Here is a 24,549-nt window from a genome sequence, read left to right as displayed (position 1 = left end):
TCAAATCATTGCCTTTTTATATTGCATTCCATAACATTTTCTTGATTTATAAAAACATTTTGTATATCATGAAAATTTGCCTTTATCAATCCCATATGTCTCAAATAATTTGTCTTACATTTGGCTTTACTCATAGTATATTTTACTCCAGAGAAATTTTACATTTTTAATAAATCATATCTTAATTTATCTTTTTAATTTTTATATTTAACATTATACTCTGTTTATAGAGATGTTTACTGAGCAAATATGTGAATAAATAAGCTTAGTCCCTTTTTTATGAGTACCATAATAAGTAGTTATCTTTTTTAAAAATATATTTTTGTTTTTTTAAAGAGAGAGGAAGGGAGCGAGAGAGAGGAACATCAGTGTGAGAGAGAACATCGATTGGGTACCCCCTGCACGCCCCACCCCCTGTGGGGATCGAGCCTGCCACCCGGAGACGTGCCCTGACCAGGAATCAAACCGGGGCCTCTCAGTCCACAGACACACTCATTCCACTGAGCCATACTGATTGGGCTATTTATCTTTTATACAATAATCCTTTTAATTAATTTCACTGAAATTTTTATTTTAAAGTTGATATGTGCCTTATTTAAATGGTGTTTGGGAATGTACCGGAGTGTAATGAATGGCTTTTGTGAACATTTTTAGAAAAGTTATGCCTGAAATAAACTAAAATGACTTGTTCTATGATGCTACAGCAAGGGAGAGAGAATACAGAACCCAGTTGTTGATTTTCTGTACACAACATTCTTTCTGTTTTACCCAGCTAACAAATCTGCATTCTCAAAGGCTATGCCATTATACTGGGTTATAAAACGTGACAGAGACACAAGTAACCTTTTATTCAGGAAGTGTGGGGGTATGAGCTTCATAGACAAAAATTCACCTCCATTAGGATGACAAAAGGGTAGTATTCCAGGGAGCATTTGAGTTTCTAAGGTTTGGTCGAATTTCTTTTAAAAAATTATATAAATATAATAGGAAAAGATTTAAGATGTGGAAATTTTATCTCAGAGATAGTTTGTGTAATGGTTAGAATCTGAGGTTCTGCTGCCAGCCTGCTAAATTTGAATCCTAGCTGTCAATACTAATTTTTTAACACTGAAAATTTACTTAACCCCTCTTTGCTTCAGTTTCCTCATCTGTAAAATTGGGAATAATAATATTGTTTGTGTAGAGGGCTATTGAGAGGATTCAATACTTTTATACACATAAAGGATTTAGAACATGCTTGTTATATAGTAGGTGCTCAGTGAATATTACATATTAATAGGGAAATTGATCATCCAGAAATAATAGTAGAGGTAAATATAAGAATTAAAGTATTTTAGCATTATTCTATTCATTAAATTGTGTCATTTCCAAATTATTTTAATTTTCTACTCTTATGTACTTTTATACTTATATTATAGATCTCAGCATATTCAGTTTTAATTATTTTTTACTAGCCTGGCCTCTTTAATAAGTGAAAGGCAGTCTCTGTCTCATTCAACTTGGGATACTTTCAATTATCATCACAATGTCTGAAAATGTCAGTTTCTCAGGGCATTTTTTTAAAATAAAAAAAAAAAACTACCTAGTTATATTAAAATATTAAATACAAAATGTCAAATTAAAAACATTAAAGGTGAAAGACATAAAAGTGTACTCACAATAAGAAATAACATTTGTTAAAGGAAGAGAAGTAGAACTTTAGAAAATGAGAAGTCAAATGAATAAAAAATATTTAATATTTTTGCTATTTAACAGAGTTCTTGCTCTACTTATATTTTCTAAGAATAACTATCTATTTGATAAGAAAATAAGGGGTTTTTACAGAGAGGGGGACCAACCCAAATGTATCTTGGGAGATGTTTGCTTCTACCATTAAGATAAATGACACATTTCTTTTCACTTAGATTTAACAGGTATTTTTTTGAGCTCTCCCCTATTCCAGATACTTAGGGTCTCATGTGGGGGATAAAAAGATAGATGAGACCATATCCCTGTCCTCAAGAGTTATGCAATCTAATTGAAAAGACAAATAATCATAGCAGAATGTATTAGATGTCATAATTGAGTGAAGTTTAACACCCTGTTGAAACAAATAAGATGATATTTGTTCTTGTGGAATTGTAGGTAAGAAAATGTTGACTTAGAATGGGACATTTAGTATAGGATTCAGGTGGGAAGACTTTTAGAGACAGGGATTCTAACAATGGGCCAAAAACATGAACATATTCAGAGTGGGAAAAATGATGTTTATGGAAACTTCCTGTTCCATGAGGTAGTTTTTTCTCAGATGATTGTGAGTAATAAATGTATGTTCATAAATTCAACAAGCAAATGTGACTTGGTATGGCTTTCCCCCTACAGTTGTTTCTCTTCAGTTAACTCTTCTCTTACCTGGCTTCTAATGGTTTGATTACTGAATATAATGAATTAGATTAGTAGGTTTTCGTCTTTGACCTTTTCTCTCCCACTTTTTATTGTGTGTCATTTTTTTTCACTCAATTATGATAGTTAAAGTAAAAACTTCAACTAACTGTAGCCTTGGCTGGTTTGGCTCAGAGGTTAGAATGTTGGCCCTTGGACCAAAGGGTCATGAGCTTGATTTCCCGTCAAGGGCAGGTCAAGGGCACCTCAAGGGCACCTACCTTGGTTGTAGGTTCAATCCTATTTAGGAAGCAACCAATCGCTGTGTCTCTCACACATCAATGTTTTTTCTCTCCCTCCCTCCCTTCCACTCTATCTAAAAACAAACAACACACAAAAAAACCTTTAACTAACTGTAATGTAAACAAGAAGAAATATTACTTTTCTTCAATGAAAGAATATTTCTTTCTATAGGGTTCTTTTATGTGCTAAGCAAACAAAGATTCCAACTGTGGCCACCATGATAGATTATGAAGATCTGCTAAGTAGTCCCTCCTACTACTTAGGGATCAAGTGTTTCTCCTCCAACTTTCAGAGATCAGTGAGGAAAAATACTTATAGGCAGGTGCTGTAACAAGAGGGAGCATATCAGTCCAGGGTACTAGATACTGGGATTTCACATAGTTTGGATCAGTTTTATAGTTTTGCAGAATTAGTACATTGCCAATCTAAAGAGTTTCTAACTGTTATTTATTGGTAGTGTCCAAGCAAGCAAATTATATAGTTTTTGTTCATTTGCGAGCAAACAATGAAGGATGATATAGTCAGATATGGTCTTGGCCTCAAATCTGGGATTAGCTTTGACAATATTGGTTGGCGTACAGAATTGGCTGTGATTTAGGGAGTAAAGTCTGCCAAGGTTCAGAGGATTTAGAGAACAATATATTTCTACTTTAGTTTATTGAAAAATCTTCACTTGATTACAGAGACTGACTAAGGTAGAGGCCATGGGAAGTAGGCCATTCTAGGCACTAAAAATGACAAACTCCAATCTTTGCTTAGATGTGCTAAGCACTGAAATGTATTGTGGTTACTACAGAATTTTAATTGTGTAGACTGTTTGCCCTTTGTTATAAATGAAATTCAAAAGTGTGACTTTGACATAATTTTTTTCTATGCATTTGTGAAACTAGGAGAAATTATTTTCAGTATTAATGATGCTACAATAGAGGGCTTATCTTATTTAAAGAGGCCTCAGAAGACTTTTCAATGATGTCGTAACACTGCAGTTTTATTTTTCTGAGTACTGCTTGCATTGCATGAGCAAACTGGCCAGAAAACTTGGTGTTTAGTGACTACCTACACTGTATTTATTGTTTTATATATTTAAATGTGTAGAGACAGGGGAAGTGATGTAAAAGAAGCATACACATTTGCTTCTGAATTTAAAAATAGATATTTTTGCAGAAAAATGGATATGAATGAAATGGCTAAAATATGCCAAGAAAGTGGAGTCAGGGAAGGGGACTCCTGCAATAATGTCAACATTAATAATTTTTTAAAATAAAATAATGTTAGTTGTAAAATGATATGCATGTTATGTCACCAGCAGTCTCAATGATGATGATGATGATAATAATAATAATAATAATAATTTGGGCTATCATAATAGTTCTAAAAAGAGTTATTTATATTATTTATTTAATCTCTTTAGTATAGAATTTTAATTTATGACTTTATTTTAAAATAAATCATCATAGTTAGGGAGAAAGCACAAATGACATCATAATTATGCACATATAGCTAAATAATAATTTCCTTTAAAAAGCAAGTTGGAGTCTAGCAGTAAATTTGTCACCTCATCCACTAGCAATTTGCCCTCTTGACTCACTATTTCTATTCGTGACATTTCTGTTTTGAAAATCAGCCATGTTTGGCCCAGCTGGTGTGGCTCAGTGGTTGAGTGCCGTCGATGCGTGCACCAAGAGGTTGCTGGTTCGATTTCCGGTCAGGGCACATGCCCAGGTTGTAGGCATATCCCAGTGGGGGATATGCAGGAGGTGGCCAATTGATGTTCTCATCCATGTTTCTATCTCTCTTTCTGTCTCCCTTCCTCTCTTTCCAAAATCAATAAAGAAAAAAATAAAATAAATAAAATAAAATTCAGCCATATTTGAAATTTTGAATCTACTTTTGCTTGGTGCCTCATCTTTGGGTAGCACTAAACTTTGACAGTTACTCAAAATCACTCCAATCACATTTTTCTTTTCATTCTTATTAGCACTACTCTAATCAGACTCCTATTAATATGTCAAAATTTTGTAAGAGATTTCTAATTGATCTTGTCTCTAATCTTCCCCAACTTCAATATTGTGCAAATTATTGCTGATTTTATCATTTCTACTTTCTTTTTAATCATATTACTTTTTGCAGAAAAAATATCTTTGTAGACTCCCATTTGATTAAAAAAATAAAATTTAAATACCTTAGTGCTTTAAATAATTTATTATGGAAAAATTTAATCATATACAAAAGTAGATAGAATACTTATAATGACTCCTCGTGTACCTACCATCCAAATATAACAATGAACTCATGACCGGTTCTATTTTATCTCTATTTCTATCTACTTACTTTGCCCACATTAATCTGAAGCAAATCCCACAGCGTATTCCTTCATCTGTGAATATTTCAATATGTTGAATCACTAGAAGATAAAACACACAAGCACATCACCATCATCACACCCCCAAAGAATGAACAATAATTCCAGACAAATATCCAGTCAGTAGTCAAATTTTTATTTTTATTTTTATTTTTTTTTATCCTCATCCGAGGACATTTTTCCATTTTTTGTACAGACAGAGTGGGAGGGAGAGAGAGAGGGAAACATCGATGCGAAAGGGACACATCGAGTGGCCGCCACCCGCATGACCAACCAGGGCCGGGGACAAACTGCAACCGAGGTACATGCCCTTAGCGGGAACCGAACCCGGGTCTCTCCGGACCGCAGGCGGACACTCTAACCACTGAGCCAAACCGGCCAGGGCAGTAGTCAAATTTTTAATTGTCTTATAGATATCTGTCTATCATCTATCTATCTATCTATCTATCTATCTATCTATCTATCTATCTATCTATCTATCTATCTAATCATCTATCTCACAAATTGTTTAATTGAATCAGAATTCAAATAAAGCCTATACTTTGTGATCAATGGGTATGTCTTTTAATCTGTAGACTTCACAATCACCTCTTCTTCTTTCCCCATCATTTTACTTATGAAAGAAATTAGATCACTTGTCTTGTAGGGTTCTAGACTCTGAATTTGGCTGGTTACACTTCTATGGTACCCTCATTATCCTGTCATTTCCATGCCATATACTTTGGTGTCAGGTCTAGATTCTCGATCAGTCTGAGATTTAATTTATCTTCTCAAGACTTCTTTTGAGATAGTGGTATATTCTTCTACCAGAAGAGACATAATATCTGGTTAGTACTTTTTCCCATGATAGTAATAGCCTTTGATGTTTAATGTTGATCCACCAATTCACTAGACATTGAAAAATGGTGATATTCTAATTCTGTCTTTACTTTCTCATTTGCTAGTTGGAATACTTTTCAAAGAGTAATTTCCCTTCCTCTCTTATCCAGCTTTCTAGTGGCACAGTTTATATAACATGTGGTTATCTAGTAGTACATTCTATATACAAAAAAATCAGCATTACTTTGAAGAAACACCATGACCTGACCTTCTAACTTTCTTTTCATTCTCCTCTGCCATAATTCACTCATACTGGATTTGTTTATGGTAGGCTGAGAACCCTGCAGTTAACAAACACATAGGAGATATCTGTGTTTGTTAACTGCAGGGTGTGTGTGTGTGTGTTGTAGTTTGATCTATTCATTGTCAGTTGAACATGCCCTACTCACCACTGGAACACTGCTCTTATTCCTTCCTATCTTTTCTATAGCCTGCCCATCCCTCAAAGTTCAGCTCGAATCCCCTTCCTGCAAAGCCTTCTGGGAGTAACTCAAACAGATTAAGCTTCCTTTCTCTTCTGAATATCTAATATAGTTTTTAAAAATTTGACAAGTTTTTAGTACATTAAATTTATAGAGAAACATCATAGAACAGTGTTTACGTAAGGCAGACTTGGGTTCAAATCCCAGGTTCATCAATCGTCAGCTCTGTCATCTTGGTCAAGTTTATAATCTCTCTAATATTTAATTTCTTTATTATTTAAATAGAAATGATTTTGCTTCCTTTGGAAATTTATTCTGAGAATAACATGAAATAATGCACATGAAGTACTTATCATGGTACCTGGCTGCTGTGGTCTAAATGCTAGCACCCTGATCTCAGACTTCCAGCCTCCAGAACTTTGAGGAATATATGTTTGTTGTTTATAAGCTACCCAGTGTGTGCTATTTTGTTATAGCAGTAAAATGGACTAAGACACCGATGGATGGCAAGTATTCAGTAGATCAGCCCAGTCATCATCCAGAACTACCCTATTTATAAGGACTTGAATTTATTGTATTTATATGTATAGATACCTATGATTTTTTTTTTTTACATCTCCAAATACTATAGGTATTTAGTGGTAGGGATCATGTAGGTCTTTTTTCCATACTATAGAGATGCTCATTATAACTTTTGGTGCTGTAGGGATACACGAGATCATGTAAGAAGTTTCCATGGCCGTGCCGTTTAGGTCAGGTGGAGGTGAGGGGCTGTCATTTTGCATAGATGGATGGAGGAACTGTTTGTTAACTGCAGGGTTCTTGGCCCACAGGATTTGGGAAGCTTGTTGGGATTTTATTCTTGGATTCTGTTTCTCAAGGTCTTCATATCCTTCATTGAGACATTAAAAATAAAATCCCAAAGAAGAAAGACTAACATAACAAATATCATGTTTCCACATTCTAGAATTATCCTGGCATTGTTCCTTTTGCATATTTCCTTTCAATATTTACTATTAAGATATAAATAAACTAAAAATAAGTTAAAGTCCCTTTTGACCCTCTCTTTATGTTCTCTTCCTGCGTTTTCTCCCCAGAGACTATCACACTCATGAGATTAGAATGCATCTTTTCAGCCAATTTAAAAATCATTTTACATGCATAATAAGTGCATGTCTCTGTTTTTAAAAACTTACATATTTGAAATGCAGCTGATCATATACATTTTTATGTAACTTATTACTCCTATTTTTAGCAATTACTCCTATTTTAACAATTAGAAAGGGGCAAGTTGTAGCCAGGCTGTGGTTTTATGATGCCAGTTATAGAGGTGTAGTGGCAGGTGGATATTGCAGGGGTAGGGCATCTGTTCCTGAGAACATAGGTCAAGGCAACAGCCAAGAAATTTCTCTTAGATTAGAACCAGAATCTTTTTTTTTTTTAAATCCTCACAAGAGGACATTTTTTTTTTTTGGCATTTATCTTCAGATAGAGCGGGAGGGAAAGAGGAAGGAAAGAGAAACATCGATGTGACAGAGACACATTGAGTGGCTGCCACCCACACAACCCCAACCAGGGCCGGGGACAAACTGCAACCAAGGTACGTGCTCTTAGCGAAACCGAACCCAGGACTCTCTGGTCCACAGGCCTACGCTCTTAACTGCTGAGCCAAATCAGCCAGGGCCAGAACCAGAATCTTAATGTGACAAATACCACAGAGCATTTTTTTATTGCTTTTGGCCACTTTAGCATCATATGAAAGGCTTTGATTGGCTTCATAGGTTTTATTGAAACAGATTGCTTTATAATCATTTGTTCTATTTTTTCCTGTTAGCATAGCTTAGTGCTTTTTATTTTATTTTATAAACAAAATTAGGAATTATAAGCATACAGGATACTGCTTACGGGATTTAGTTAAATTCAACAGATTTGAATTCAGGGATTTCTCTGTTCTATCTAGACAATTCCCGATCAATCTATGGACTTCAGTCATCATTTGATATTTTGTGACTTGGCTCTTCAAACTGACACAATGTCATTTTCATACCTGGGAACTATTGTCCTCTTGTTTCTCAGAGCAATTCCTTCCCAGATGTCCCCTTAGTTGATCCACCCAACTGATTCCACTTTGGCTGTTTATAAAGCACATCCCATTTACACACACTGGCTCCTTCAGAATCCTCCTTTCCAAAGAGAGTCTGATCCTAAGAAGTCTGTAAAATCTCCCCTGCAGAAATTGACCTGCCAGATTGTACCTTCTCCCTGAGAAGTTAAGCCTTCTGAAAATCTTGGGAAGATTAGGAAACCAACAGTAGACTTATATTGGCCTATATTTCAAAAGGCAAATAGTTTCACTTTTTATGGCCCTTAAATGGAATGTATTTCTGCTGCTAAAAATTCTCTGTGAGAATCTGACAGGATGGAGAAAGTAAACACACAGGCATTGACACTATGAGTCTCTCTTTTGAGCTTTGACATCATTTGTCCAGTGGAGACCTGACTTTTAGAGGCCACATTTTCACACTTCACAGAATTTAGGTTATTTATTTGATTTTTCATGGGGACAACTTTGAAGAGAAAAAAGCTGTCTAGCCATACTGACCCTGGTTTGTCACAAAGGCATAGCTTGTTAGCTACCTGACCTCTACAACAAGACCATATTTCTCTGGATCCTGGCCCAATTCAAAAGTTCCCTGCATTTCAAAGCATAGCCCTCCTGTTAAAATCATATAGATTTCTCAGATGTCTGCTTCCAAATTAAAAGCCTTTAGAATTTTATACAGGGTGGGGCAAAGTAGGTTTATAGTTGTTTTTCTGGAAAATAATTAATAATTAATAAATTATAATACAAGAATAAACTGACATACTTACAACTGTAAACCTACTTTTGTCCTACCTTGAATATTCTTTATACTTATTGTCTAGTATTTATTCCCATTTATTCTGGCATTGATTATGTTAAAGCCTCATTAGCATACAATATGGGCTAGGAAATTAGTAGACAATAGTCTTTGCTCTTGTATCAGTCTGAATCAGAGGGGGAAATTCCTGGTCAAATAACATATTTATAAACCTCATATTACCATGTGATGACCAACTGAACATTTCTAGGTCAATTCTAATTTAATTACTAATCAAAACTGCAGCATATGTTATTTAATTTTATGTCACTATTGCTTATTTCAATCTTTGCCATGGAATTTTTATCCTGTGCTGAAGTCAGTCAGATGTATTGTGCTTTAATCCTACATTTTGTTGTATCCATAGCTGGGCTGGAGAGATCAGGGATTTGAGGAACTAATTAATTAATTGTTAAAGAAAAAAAATTGAGTGACACTTGTTAAAGATGGTAAGGCAGACTTTGTTCAGGACCGTTGCAATAAGATAGGGACCATTGCAATGGAATTGTACAGTGGGCAATCGAGATTGGGCTCAACCCTGAAGACAGCATGTGCAAGAGGGAATTTATAGCCAAGGAGCAGAGTAGGGGGGTCAGTGGATGGAAAATTACTAAGGGGAAACCTCAGGGGTAAGAGGAGGCCTGGGTAAACCGGCCTAACAAGATTCTTGCTGAAGACAGGTCAGGGTCACCAGGAGGATGATGGAAATGAGGAAGCTGATTAGATTTTGAGAGTGATCAGATGCCAAGGACAGGGGGTAGAGAGGGTGGGGGTGGGGGGCAGTTCCTGGTTAAACTGACAGTAGGGTTCTTGCTAAAACTAGCTTTTAGAAGGAAGCGCACTGAAGGGCCTAGGGGAAGGTTCAGGAGCCTGACTAAAATTTGGTCAAACAAAGAACTTTTGTCACCATAATTAGAATTGTGTTTTAGTATAATCATTTAGTTTATCTTTACTTATTTTTGTCAATTTCCTTATATAAAATATTACGGGTCAAAATAAATTTGATGAAAATTCTATAAGAATACTAAAACTTAATATACATCAAGTCAAGCAAGGCAAATTATTTCAATGACAACGTTCCCTTGGATGTAACCCTATTTAATGTTAAATCATCACAAATGGTGTTTCATTTCATTGAAAGAAAGCATTTAAAAATTTACTTATATTAAGGTTATTTTATTACTGCTTTAAATTTATCTGCGTAGTATAAACCACTCTATAAGTCGGAATTTCATAAAATGTAAAAATTATCGTTTTTCTAAGTCTGAGTGCTTTATATGTATCTTTATAGGAAGGTGCGCGTGCCTCTGGCAGAGACTGTTTTCATGCAGCTCTGCTTGTGCAAGTTATAGAATGTGAATTTCTTTTTCTAAAAATAGATTGTCACTTGCCCGGCGACTCAAGAATCTTTCTGTGGCAGAATGATGTTTGACTTCTGATACTTATCAAAGGTGCAGTATATGGATTCTAAACACTGCATCTATGGAAATGGATTTAAATATATTGTAACATTAAAATGTTTTTACTTATACATAAAGAAATACTGTTAGGGTTTTATTTATAATTCAGTGATGTGGAAGAAACTAGAGATTCTGCATTGAACTGGTACACGGTGATAGTTTTTTGAGGGGTGGAATTCTAGGGTATTGGTGCTACAGGGCAATGACTGTTACTTATAGAGGCAGAGGTCCAGGGAAGCCTATGCTCACTGTTAGATGTATATGTTGCAAACTATTTTTACTTTTCTCATCATCTAAAAACTGTTCTGCTAGTCACATTTGCATGCATACTAATTTAACAGGGAACTGTTACCATGGTAGCCAGCACAGAACAATGAAATCTATTATTTTATGAGGTGCAAGTTCCCAGGTAATACAGGTGCAGGCTGGTGAGGGCACTTTTGTATAGCTCTCAAAGTAAGAAGCTAAGTCTATATTAATTAACAAGGCCCATGGAGACCGGGATTTGTCTGAAAGGTGCCCTTCTCTATGATCCGGTCTACCTTCACACATTCACTAGGCTACAGGGAGGCCACTCCAGTGCCACTAATACTATGGCAACTACACACTGGCTTACATTGAGACAGTTCATGTGAAGAGTTTTTCAATGTGAGTTATTAGCTGATAAATAAATAAGTCCTTATGCTTCTGTGTTTCTCTGTACCTAGGGTGGTACCGATAATAGTAGTGATTCTCACTGTCTTGCCTTTTTGAAATAAGGTAATTGCTGAAAATGTGATTTTTTTCTCCATGCATTTTCTAACAACAAATGAGACGTCCTACGAGATAACTGGTTTTCTGAGAAAGCTTACAGAAGATAATCTAATTATAGAAAAATGGCCTATTGTTATTTCTGTCGCATCTGCTTATTGTGTTATTTATCAAATGCCTATTACATGCAAGGTGTTACAGCGATTCTCTGTGGGATATGAGTTCATGGTTCATGATAACTGAAATTAAACCCACATACAGAAGCCAACCAAGAGCAAATGACAAACACAGGCTGTTCCATTGTTTGCTCCCTTTCTATTTTTTTTTCCAACTCCATTCACTAGATGCTACTTTAAAAAAAAACATGTATTTTTTTTCCTTTTTTTACTAATCTATTTTTGTTACAGACATTTCTCCTTTTTCCCCCGCATATACCCTCCTCCCTATCCCGTGCCCTGCCAGCCCCCGTGTCCCCCGCCACCAAGCATTGTTGTCTATGTCTATTGGTTACACATACATGCATATAAGTTCTTTGGTTTATCTCATCCCTTCACCCCCCGCCACCCTCCTCTGAGGTTTGTCAGTCTGAACCGTACTCTTTTCTATGTCTCTGGGTCTATTTTGTTCATCAGCTTTTTTTGTTCATTATATTCCACAAGTAAGTGAGTATGGCACCATTACTCCGTTTAATTGATTCTTTCCAACAGTAGACAGTGTTTTGGAGGAGCTTTGTAAAGAGCCAAATACAAAGTGAAGATCAACTTTCAGTGGAGTTCTCTCAATAATAAACATTTATCAAGTGCCTACTATGTAACAGGCATTGGATGAGTTACTATGGCGAATTGTTAAATTCTACCCATTACATGTTTTACTGCCTAATTTAAACTTTCTATGTACAATATATGCAGTTTTATTTGGTAAAGGTGCAGTTTTTAAATGGCAAAACCAAATAGCTTGAAGAGAGATAGTGAGAATCCCAAGATACTGATTTACCAAACAGGAAACACCCGCCCCCACCCCACATGTACACTCATTCACTCTCACTCAGACCCTTAAAGAAGAGTAGAAAAACATAGGTAGAAAAATACATAGGGTTATGTAGTTTAACTAAAGTAACTGCATGAGAAAAACAGTTGGATGAGGGCAATTTGTAATCTATGATAAGAAGAACAGTCTTCATTAATGCTCTCTTCAGCTGCCAATTATATGGGGTCTTGGTTCCCTTCAGTTTTCGCTCTTTCAACATTTTCACCGGATGCATGGCTCCTTTGCCTATCACCTCTCTCCCAGTTCTACATGAGGCAATGAGAGCGAAACTGGTACACACATCAGCTTTTTGAGCTTTTTCTTATAGGCAAAATACTTGTATTCCCTTTTTGCTCTGACTGCCTGCCTTCATGTTCCCTTACTCTCGTTGGGGGTCTTGTCCTGCATTAACTCAGAGTATGATTCAAAGGCATGTGCCAGTTCCTGCCCGTCCATGACTAGCACAGAACTTGTCAGAAAGCATTAACAACTTTGATAACAATTTGCTAATTTTTGTCTATTGAATCTAACAAAATATTGATATTTTGCATTTTATTTCTCTAGAAATAAATCTATCTATTTATTTAATTTAACAAAACAACAGATTGTGGGGCCTGGGGGGGGGGGGGAACAAAATAACGCCTGATCTCTCACAGCAGTTTGAGAAGCACTAGTTTCTCTAAACATGTCTTTTGATGACCTACTTTCATGACTTTGCCTAATTTTTTTTTAAATATGTTTTTATTGGTTTTTTTAGAGAGAGAGGAAGGGAGAGAGGGATAGAAACGTACATGTGAGAGAGAAACGACAATAGATTGCCTTCTGCGTGCCCCCCACTAGGGATCAAGCCCACAACCTGGGCATGTGTCCTGACTGGTCGTGGAACCAGGACCTCTCAGTCCATGGGACAACACTCAATCTACTGAGACACACTGGCCGGGCATGCCTATTTTTTTTAGCTAATACTGACTGTCTCTTAAAACCTAACTGTAATATCCTCTCCTTCATGAATTTTTCTCTTACAGTGAAATTCTTTCTATTTCTGCTAAAACCTTATAACCAGTATTTATTGAATGGTATCCTTTAATATTCTGTACAAATGCACTTGCTTTTTTGCAGTAGTACCTTGGAGGCCACACAAGGAATACAATCAGGATGGATAAGAGCATGGACTCTGAAGTCATACACATTTGGGTTAGAATCCTGAGCTCTGTTATGTATGAGCTCGGGTACCTGGGGTCAGTCAACTAGCCTTTTTGTGCCTCAGTTTTCTCATTTGTCAAATGGGACCATTGGTAGTACCTGTAAGGCAGCACCTTAAGGTTTCTATGAGGGCTTAATGAAATAGTACATGTAAAGCATTAAATGTACAGTTCCTGGCATAGACTAATCACTGAATAAACGAGTATTAAGTTTTTCATTATTAATATTAGCAGCACTTTTAGAACTTTTTATTTCCTTTGTTCAGGCATTGCCTACAGTTAATCAGTTAATCACTTTGTTTTGAGGAAGAGGAAATATGAAGAAGCTACCACAATTCCTTTGATGGACCTGCTTTTTGAAGACATGGCTAGAATGGGTGGTATGAAAAAGGGCGGAAAGTCACTGGATAGCTGTAGGTTTCTAAGGGTCTTTGGAGAGCTAATCAGTGCAGCAGAGGAATCCATGTTTAGGTCCTTTGAGCATAACATAAGTCACATCATAAGATGCTTCTCCTACAGGCAAAACTAACACTACCAAAGGAAAATGGAATTTAAAAAGAAACTTTAGAAGAAGGCAATAGATTTAAAAATATCCCACCAACAAAAAATTTGGCTGGAACACCTGGATTTTTGAGAGTATAATTTTGGTTAGGTAAACGTTAAAAAGATATATTTTCCTGAAGGAGCAAAGAGGAATTTTATGGAAAATGATGGTTGGCAGTAATCTTTAGATTCAGCAGAGATCGATTTTGCAAAAGATTTTCCTTGTTTTAAAGAGTGAACAGATGTAAATTTGAACAAACTGCAATAATGATGCTCAACACTCACAGTCACTTTACTGACAAAATTTACTCTCAAATGATCTTCTTTGTCAGATACTTATCTAAGAACCTAGGCACATAGATGTGAACTATAGTATTAATCATGCTATAGTTAAATGAAGTGATTGTTTTAATGTGTTCACTAAACAAGTGTGTTAAAACCACATTATAGATTCATAGCTATCTAGAGTATGCTTTATTAGGCTTTTTAAAATAGGTAAGATCTCTTAAAAGTAAGCAGAAATATATTCAATATGTAACTAAATTAAAAACCAAGGAGAATAGCACTGAATTTTAAGGAGTGGATTATGGTTTTGTGGTTCATTTATTGTTGCTATATTGAATGTGAATTCAAAAGGAAGACTAAACAAAATACTAAGAAGAGCTAGGGAACAAGATTTAAGAGCTATTTAAACTCTTGCTAGACAAGGGCGATAATACAAAGACATAATTCAATATACTTGGAGGATGACACAAACAAAGTAAATCTCAGATTTGAATTCAATGCTATACCTGTAGGTGTGCACACACACACACGCACACACAGTCAATACATGTGAACATACCCACCAAGTACATGCATAAACCTGATTAAAGGATTGGTAAACATTATCTGGAAGAGAAGTTGAGTTGAACACACATCCTTTTTCAATAGTAAGGTCTGTTAGACTGAAATGGCACAGCAGTCTGTCAGGGAAGTGGTGAAATCATCACAGACTGTTAAGTGATTCAAAATTAGATCCGATGAAGCACTTTAAAAATACTCTGTAGGAAACAATGTAATGTTGGGAAGGCAATGAAATGATGACCTAAGTCGGTCTTTTCCACCTCTAATTTTTAATGCTTTTTATGTTGTTTAAAAATAGAAAACTGTAATTTTTACAGAAGTACTGAACGTTAGGGCCTAAATTCGAACGTGCTTATTATTGAACATTAATATATATGACTCACATGGCTGTGTTGTAGAAACAGCAGAACTGTAGCTATGTGTGTGCTAGTCCTTTACCCACTACTATGAAATCAACAATGAAGGAAGAGTTTAGGGTTCAGAGCAGTATTTAGAAAGTAGTTGGTAGATTTGTCCTTAAGGGTTAAGTTTTAAGCATGTATATCCAACATAACATAATTTTGATGTGTAGTCAAAATTAAATAGGATTTAGTTTTTCCCCCCACATGTAATGTCATTATAACTGGATATAAACATATGAAAATGATATAGAAATTCTTTGAGAATTATTAACTAGTGTATATTTACAAAAGGGGAATGGATGAGAAGCAGCTTCTAGGAGAGTTATTTTTCATTGCTCCCGGACCGGACCCCCTGATGTTAAATGATTCGCATTTGCAATCTCTTTATGTCATTTGGTTTTTCTTATATTCAAAGGCAGTCAAGGTACTATTAAATGAATAGTACTCCATATTAAATGAATACAATGGAGTAGAAAGGGCTCAATAAAATTTTCTAATAGTTTCTAATGTATCCTTTTTCCTTTTAATCTATAGTAATTTGCTTGGGGCCCTCTGGCTCACCTTTGGTGAACATTCCCATCTTCCTGTCAAACAAATACACTTTGACCAGTGGAAGCGTCCTGTTCCCTGACGTTAACCTTGTGACCTTTTGGATAAACCACTGGTTAGACTATGGCCCAGTGGAATCGCCTCCTGGAACCAGTCCTGACAGAGGCCTCCCCTATTGACTGACTGTCTCTAGACTAACAGTGTGCCCTGTGAGCTGTCCAAATGCTTTGTGGCTCAGTGACCACCCTTACCCCATGTGACTAGTTTTACATAAACTTTATAGAAAATTTTCTTAGGCTAACTTCTCTTATATCTGCTTCTGAAAGTATGCTATTTGGTACAAAATCCGCTTACATGCAGAAAGCAGAGAGGAAGGCCATTTGCCCAGCTCTTAAATTTCACAGGGTAGTGAGGCAGAATTACACAACCATTTTCCTCTGGAAGTAATGTGGTGGGAGGTTCTGGCGGTGGCCAGTATTTGCCTTGGGGCTTAGCCCAATGATGGGTGGTAGAAGATTTTTTTTTTTTTAATATTTTTTTCTTTACTGATTTTTAGAGAGAGAAGAAGGGAGAGGGGGAGAGGGATAGAAACATCGATTAGAAAGAACATCGATTGGCCACCTCCTTCATGCCCCCCACTGTGGATTGGTCCTTAAAACCTGGGCATGTGCCCTGACTGGGAATCAAACTGGCAACCTCTTGGTGCATGGGTTGACACTCAACCAGTGAGCCACACTGGCTGGGCAGTGGTAGATTTTTAATAAACTTTTGTTGGGTGAATTCATGATCATTTGAAAGTAGGCCTAAATTTTAGTACTACTCTTGGTGCATTCATTTCTTAGCAACTGGCCTCCTATAGTGGCCAGCCCTACAGCATATGCAAAAGCACAGGAAGAGAAAGGATGGAAATTTAGTGCCAAAAGATGAAAAGTGACAATCTATGTCTAGCCATCTTTTGAATCATGTGTCTATGTACAATCTTTGACTAGCCTTAAATTATTCAGTGTGGCATACTGGGGAAATATCATGAAATTTTAGAGACAAACACAACTATTTCTAAATCTCAACTTTGCAACTAATTTTACCCAGAGTAGGTCATCTAACATCTCTGAGGCTCAGTTTTCCTTCATGAAAATGGAGAAATTACCTTCAGCCTTGGAAGCCTTTTGCCTTGTTTTGAGATAAATCACTTCGAATGTGTGTATCTCAACAATAGTAATAACAATTTTTATTGTTTGAGTGTCTTCTAGATGCCTGGATCAGGACTGGAGGGTGTACAAACATTTCCATTAACTTTCCCACTAACTGTGCAAAGGTGAATAGTATCGTTCCCATTATACAGGTCATTAAATTAGGAAGCAGTGATGTAAGGAATCTATAAAGGCCACAGAGCTAGCAAGTGTGAAAGCAGAGATTTGACTTTAAGTTTATCTAACACCTAGCCCAGGCTTTAATTTGCCATGATTAATTATTTCCTTCCTTTCTCCAAAGAAATGGCAGTTACGCAACTCTCCCTTTTCTAATTAATATCTCTGTTTACCCCCTTCTATATGGCAATAGCCCTATTTCCCATAACAAACCCCAGTAGGTCCAATAGTTTTGTTCATTCTGTTCACTTACTTAGAATCTACCTGTGTGCTCCATATAGGTCATGTTTTTAGTTATCACTATTGGATGTTACACCTATTCAACAGATTTGTTCTGTTATTTCAGGTTAGCTATAGTAATACTGAAGCCCAGAGAGGTTAGGGGATAGAGTAAACATTTAGAGCCATAGAGGTAATTCAGATTTTTTATAACCCAACTCAAGGGAGAAAGCAAGATACAGTCTTCTGGATATGTGAAAGTACAGCCGTTTCTGTGTTTTGTCATGAAGAGAGTCAGAAAGTCTTCTGGCCGTGCATCGACATGTGATGTCAGTGGGAACTTTGAATATTAAGGGTGGAGACGCCTAACTTGGATGATCTATCTGCCTATGGAGCTGTTAGCAGGAGCTGGAAATGCTTATAACCATGACTGAGTCAGAAGGATATGAACCTTGGACATATTCTGACAGTTGCCTTTAATTAAATGAGCCTGGTCCTATTAGATTCTGGCAAGTCAGCTATTTAGAAAGCACCAGTTCTTTGGAAATCTTCTAACTTCCCCTAGTTTTGTTTTTACTCAGCATCTTAGATTTTGTTTTTGTTTTCCATTTCCAGATTTACAATCGCTTAGATACAAATTGCTGTGGATTCAGACCTCGGAAGGAAGATACCTGTGCACGGAATGGGCTGAGGCCAAACTGTGACAACCAAGATTCCGTGGCTCTCGCACACATTCTCCAGCGAAAGCATGACCCAAGGCATCTGGTCTTTATAGACAACAAGGGTTTCTTTGACAGAAGTGAAGATAACTTAAACTTCAAATTGTTACAAGGCATTAAAGAGTAAGTTATATACTGTAGTATCATCAGATTTATATTATTATTTTTTTTCTTTATTGATTTTTTTAGAGAGAGAAGAAGGGAGAGGGAGAGAGAGAGAAATATCAGTGAGATAGAACATCAATTGGCGCCTCCTGCATGCCTCCCACTGGGGATCAGACCCACAATCTAGACATGCACCCTGACTGGGAATGGGACCAGCGACCTCTTGGTGCATGGATCGATGCTCAGCCACTGAGCCACACAGGACGGGCAACATCAGATTTATATTAAATAAGTAGTAAGGTTTGGAGAAAACTTACATCCTGTGTCTGATTGATTGTAACCCTTGAAAGGAGTTGTGGTTGTAGAATCTGGGATTAGAGGCCCAGGAAAAGGAAATAAACCCAAGTGGAACAGAGCAAGACTGCAGCTAGGGTGTCATGATTACCAACCAATGCAATCTACAAAGCTTCTGCTACGCTTCACATCCATCATGTTGCTTGGCCCTCACTGTGAAAATCCACGTAGATTAGGTTGGAAACAGGCAGGAATCTCTAGAATAGCAACTGGCAGAACAGGGATAAGCAGGTGGCAGAGGCTCCGTGTTTAGGGCCTGGAGCAGGGGAGCTGACAGACATGCAGATATTGATATGGCAGGATGTCCAAAGGCTTCATGTCAAACTCGTGACTTTTATGAATGCGGTGAAAAATTGGAGCCAATCTGCTTAGTAGAACACAATATCAAAGGACAGCAGCTATTGAATGAGGTAGTAGACATAGATTACAAAAAAAAGTACCTTGAACCTACCTCTAATTGGAAATAAAACTAAGACACCTGATAGTGGCAGAAACTCTGTAGTAGAGACTGAGCTACTCAACCCACTATGGAGGTTAAGGCTAGATTTCAGGCTCCACCTGTAGCCACTCTTCATTGTCTTCCCACCTTAGTCAGAAATTAGAGTAACTAAAGACTTGGGGTATGTTTGAGACTTGAAAATAAAGAGGTGCATTAGTAAAATAGTTAAAAGCGGTGTGAAGCACTGACAATTAGATAATATGCATTTTAGGTACTTTCAACACTAGAGATAGTACTTTTCCTGTGAGAATTACATAAGTTTTTGCCATGTCTTGCCCTGTTTATACCTGTTCTGCACATCTTTTTGTGGATTAAAGGTTAAATATATGGCATATCTCTCTTTTAAGTGTCTAAACTAAAGTAACTTGATGTGTAGAAAATTTACAAACCTAAGGCATCACTTAATGAGTTGATATTATGGGTTTTCTTAAATTCCTAGTGCTAAATTTTCTCTTAGAATTAAGAGTGCATGGAGAATAGAGTCCATCCATGCATATATGTTTGGATACTGTTTTATTTATGCTTTCAAAGAAGATTGAGCCCTGGCCGGTTTGGCTCAGTGGTTGGAGCGTTGGCCTGTGGACCAGAGAGTCCTGGGTTCGGTTCCTGCTAGGGGTGTGTACCAAAAAAACACACAACAGAAACAAAAACAAAGAAGATTGAACTTTAAATGCACTATGAAGAACAATGAGCTTAAAGTTAAATCTTTTTTGTATATGTAACTCACACATTGAAAAACAAAAGTGAAGACTTTGCTAACCCAGATTTATGCACAGAATATTTCTATTAATTAATGTAATGCAAAGACAGGTGATTTTTCTTTTTTATCCTCACTTGAGGACATTTTTCCACTTTTGTTCAGATAGAGGGAAGGGAGAGAGAGGAAGAGAGAGAGACAGAGAAACATCTACGTGAAAGGGACACATCGAGTGGCTGCCTCCTGCATGACCCAACCAGGGCTGGGGACAATCTGCAACCGAGGCACATGCCCTTATTGAGAACTGAACCGGGTCTCTTTGGACTACAGGCCGATGCTCTAACCGCTGAACCAAACTGGCCAGGGCAATACAGGTAATTTTTTTGATTTTTCATTTACAAAAAAGGATTTGTCACTGAAAAGAACCATGAATTTTAACAATTTTATCTTATACACTCTGCCACAGCTAAATTAGTTGAAGAGCTGTAGAATTTCTAAATCATGAATTGTTGCCCGGCTGGTGTGGCTCAGTGGTTGAGCGTTGACCAATGCACCAAGAAGTCGCTGGTTCAATTCCCAGTCAGGGCACATGCCCAGGTTGTGGGCCTGATTCCCAGTGGAGGGCATGCAGGAGGCGGCCAATCAATGTTCTCGATCATCAATGTTTCTATCTCTCTCTCCCTCTCCCTTCCTCTCTCCCTAGAAATCAATAAAGAGGTTTTTTTGTTTTTTTAAATCATGTCTTGTTAATACTTCATAGAGCAAAAATGCTTAATTAATACTATAGCCACTAAATTACATAGTGCATGTCTTCAGGGAGCTCAGAACTTATCAGCATTATTTAATTCCACACTTACTCAGACTCCTTAAGCACATCCACCTCTGTGACCTTTGGTCTTTCTGCAGCATCTGAATGTCAGGGGCACCCAAATCCCTTGGATCATATCCCCTGGGTGTCATCTTCAACTTGCTCCATTGACACTTGGAAAAGGTGCTTAGAAATCCTGAAATTTCTGGCAAACTGTACTCTTCCAACAAGTTTACGTTCTTGCTTTAGTTTTTAAGGAACAACTAAGTTCATTTGAAAATTACTATTCAACTCCAACATTTTTACTGTGCTTTCATCAGCATTTTAATAAAAGCAGGAGAGGCCAAATTGGTGATTCAGCAAAACATTACTTAAGATTTTTGAACCAGAATTTTTACGAAGTCCTTCAGATAATGTATGTTAGACCACTGGCTTTCTACTTTCTGAATGAAGAACAGAAAGCGAAAGGCACTCTCTTAAGGAAATTCAGGAAGGACACTTCTGAAATGGCCTCCAGTTTTCCAGAGAGTTCATTGTGGAATGCCCCAACTCTAAAACTTGAGGATCACTACAGTTATTTGAAAACAATTTAATATTCCAGTTTCATAAAATGCTCAGAATTCCTGAAGTATAATCTGAATCAAGGGCACTTCTTTATTTAATTGGGCATTTTGGAATGATTCCTTTCTCTTCTTACTACATATATTTTGCATTGTTTTACATGAAATTCAGTTATACGCCTACTCAGAAAGAGAACTTTATTGAAATAGTCAACATTTCGCTTCTCATATTTTCTTGCGTAAAACCCCACATTGACACTTATGAGAAGACTATTCTACTTGACAGATTCAAGAGGTTTCCATGGGTGAATTGGAGTTTAAGATTGAAGGAAGTATTTTTTTTCCAGGCTAACAGAGACCTTTCTAATTCTGTGCCTCTCTTTGCCTACATATGATGACCCTAAGTCAAATGTTAGTAGGTCAAGTTCTCAATGGAATAGAAAATTCAGTGCTTTTGAAACAAACTGCTCTACTCTATTACTATTAAGAGAAGTATATGCTTGACAGTGACAAAAGTTTTGATTCTCAAGGTAATGTTTGCAAATGTGATTTAAGCCTGATGAATGAAAGGCAGAGCAGTTGGCTAAGGCATGATATTTCCAAACAATTACTAAGAATGAAATACCATTTATCTTTTCAGGTTTCCCGAATCTGCAGTTTCTGTTTTGAAGAGCCAGCACTTACGGCAGAAACTCCTCCAATCTCTGTTTCTTGATAAAGTTTATTGGGAGAGTCAAGGAGGCAGACAAGGAATTGAAAAGCTTATTGATGTAGTAGAACAAAGAGCAAAAATCCTTCTCACCTACATCAATGCACACGGGGCCAAAGTATTACCTATGAATGAATAACAAACGGATCTTCTGGCTGGACTACTAGATATATGCATGCGTTTTTGTTTCTAAATCAACTATACAAATCTCAATTCCTTTTAGGAATGAGACAGTGTAAATGAATATGTAAAATAAAAGAATTTAACCAAGTAATATGATGGGCCTGAGCACTCTAAGCAGACTTATAAAGCTTTACTTCTTAAAAAGATACTTCTTAAAAAATATTTGCTTATATTTCTCACGACCATTGTCATGTGAGTCTCAACATCTGATTACAGAATCCTTGGAGTATGATTCCGGCAAGCTTTGTTAAAACATGTGTCATGTTGCTGAAAAGAACAGTATAAACTGACTCCTTTAAGAAATTATATTTCATGCCATTTTCTGGTCTGACCAAATACTAATGGGAATGAATCCTGAATTTTTGTTGTTGCTGATTGTTAAAACAGAGCAGTCCCAGCACTTACCCAGAGACACTTCTAAACTGGAAAACTGAGCACATGATCTGCAAATACATCAGTGCCTACAATAATTCTCAATAGAAATGGTGAGTTATTTGTAAAACTACCAGTGTATAGTCTATTGTATCCATAAATAATTAGCCACTTCTGTGATTCTGAGCAGCAAGAATCACATTTTTCATTCCTTTTTAGAGGCTTGTTTTGTTTTCAGGGTAGAAACTATCCGAAACTGTTACTTGATACATTTGGTAGTTTTACTGTCTCAGCTTTCTTTCAATTTATGTCTAGTGGCTTAGAAATTCAACATTTTAAGGTTTGAAGTTACCTCTTTGAAACTGTACTTATAGAGTACCCTTTAAATTTTTTTTCTTTTTTTAAAATTTTGTCATTTTTACAAGGGTTGTACTGTAATTTCTGTGTATTTCATGAATAACAGTGAATTTCTTCACATTTGTTCTGTGTAATTGTATTTGTACTTAAACTAATTGGATGGATATTGCCCAGATATTGACAATAGGATCAGACTGTGTTTAAATATATTGTTTGGCTTATTCCAATATGAGAAATATGAACCAAATAAATTAAAACTTGATTCTGATCATTCCTCCTCACGGAAAGCACATGACTAGAACTAAAACAGCATATTTTGATATTATTAAGCCTTAAATAATTTTCCCCAAACTCCCTCTACCGACTTTCTAATTAGGTGGAAGGATGTGGACATACAGTATTCATGTGTTGGGTCTTTATATCTTGGAAGATACCCACGTCATCATGTATGACAGATGTTCATATAGGGGTTTCAAATACGCTCCACCTCTTATTTAAAAGCTGATATACTGACTTTTCCTTTTCTTTGAAGTTTAAAAATACTGTGCTACTATTTAGCACCCTTATTTGCTGGGCTAACATTTGGAGAGTTGGCCTTCAGACAATTCTCCTGTGCGATTCCCCTTGATAGCCCTGAGTCTTCACTTTTACCTGTTGTATTTGGGCTCTTTAAGATTGCATTTTTTTTCTTTTCTGATTAATCATTATATTAATGAAAAAATTGGCCTAACAAAAGTTTGGGAATCCAGGTTCTACTTTGAGCCACTGACTTGAAATAACTTTGTCAAGTTGCCTTACACCTTGTCTTATCAAGGTGGCATATTTGCATTTTAATGTGCTTTTTATGAAATATACCAACTTCATCAACATTGTGATTTTGGTGGTAGGAATTCCAGCTTCTTAGAAGTGAACTTTAATTTTGTGTCACAAGCTACCGGCTTCTGGTCAGCTTGGTCCTCCCATGTATGGGTCGGGCTTTGTTTATTTGCCTTCAGTTATTCCGAAATGCTTAACATTTAAGGAAAGGTCCAGGGACACATGTTAGTTTTAGTCACTTTTGCTTTTTTAACAATGTGTTTTGTTTTATAATCAGTGAATAATTCATGCTGTATTATTTTTGAATAATGGATGGCTGCAGGCTAGGCTTTTCATTCTTATAAGTAATGCTCTTCATTCCTCTTATTAAAACAATGAAAATACTTTGTGCCTTTCAAATATATGCCAATTATGCTTTGGTTTGGTTCACATAAGCACATTATGTGGTTTATTTATAACTTGATAAATTCAAAATAGAACAATTTACCTTGGCAGGCATACAAAAGCTATTCTTGAGTGATTTATTTTCTTTAAGCTGATATGAAAATAAATGTTGTCATAAAAATCTGTAATAAAATATTGGAAATTAAAAATGCCTGCTTTTTCTTTTGTAGATGGCTTCATTTTCCTTTGTAGATGGGTTATTTATTCAGAACTTAAATATGGAGGAATGTTTGCTATCTTTATTCATGATAAAAGAAACAATTGAATAGTCAAGAATTTTATTGGATTGTGCTTGTGCAGACATATATTTGATATTATTATTATTAGTGATATAGT

The 24,549-nt window shown here is 36.4% G+C and overlaps 1 protein-coding gene across 5 annotated transcripts in view; it reads left to right on the top strand.

Moving 5' to 3' along the window:
• Positions 1 to 24,300, top strand: part of GASK1B (golgi associated kinase 1B) — a 47,197-nt gene extending 22,897 nt beyond the window's left edge. For 2 of the 5 annotated variants that reach the window (XM_036241305.1, XM_036241301.1), the window contains exons 4-5: positions 18,206 to 18,432; positions 21,973 to 24,300. In XM_036241305.1, the coding sequence (XP_036097198.1) occupies positions 18,206 to 18,432; positions 21,973 to 22,180 (435 nt within the window). In that variant the 3' untranslated portion in view covers positions 22,181 to 24,300. Of the gene's footprint in view, positions 1 to 10,606; positions 10,679 to 18,205; positions 18,433 to 20,294; positions 20,331 to 21,972 lie in introns of those variants that run through there. The other 3 variants (XM_036241302.1, XM_036241303.1, XM_036241304.1) reach the window with 3 other exon arrangements.
• The last annotated feature ends 249 nt before the right edge of the window (positions 24,301 to 24,549 follow it).

Source organism: Molossus molossus, unplaced genomic scaffold, assembly GCF_014108415.1.
Source record: "Molossus molossus isolate mMolMol1 unplaced genomic scaffold, mMolMol1.p scaffold_m16_p_4, whole genome shotgun sequence".
Lineage (NCBI taxonomy): Eukaryota > Metazoa > Chordata > Mammalia > Chiroptera > Molossidae > Molossus > Molossus molossus.
The sequence above is the reverse complement of the archived record's forward strand: the minus strand, read 5'-3'. Positions and strand labels throughout refer to the sequence as shown.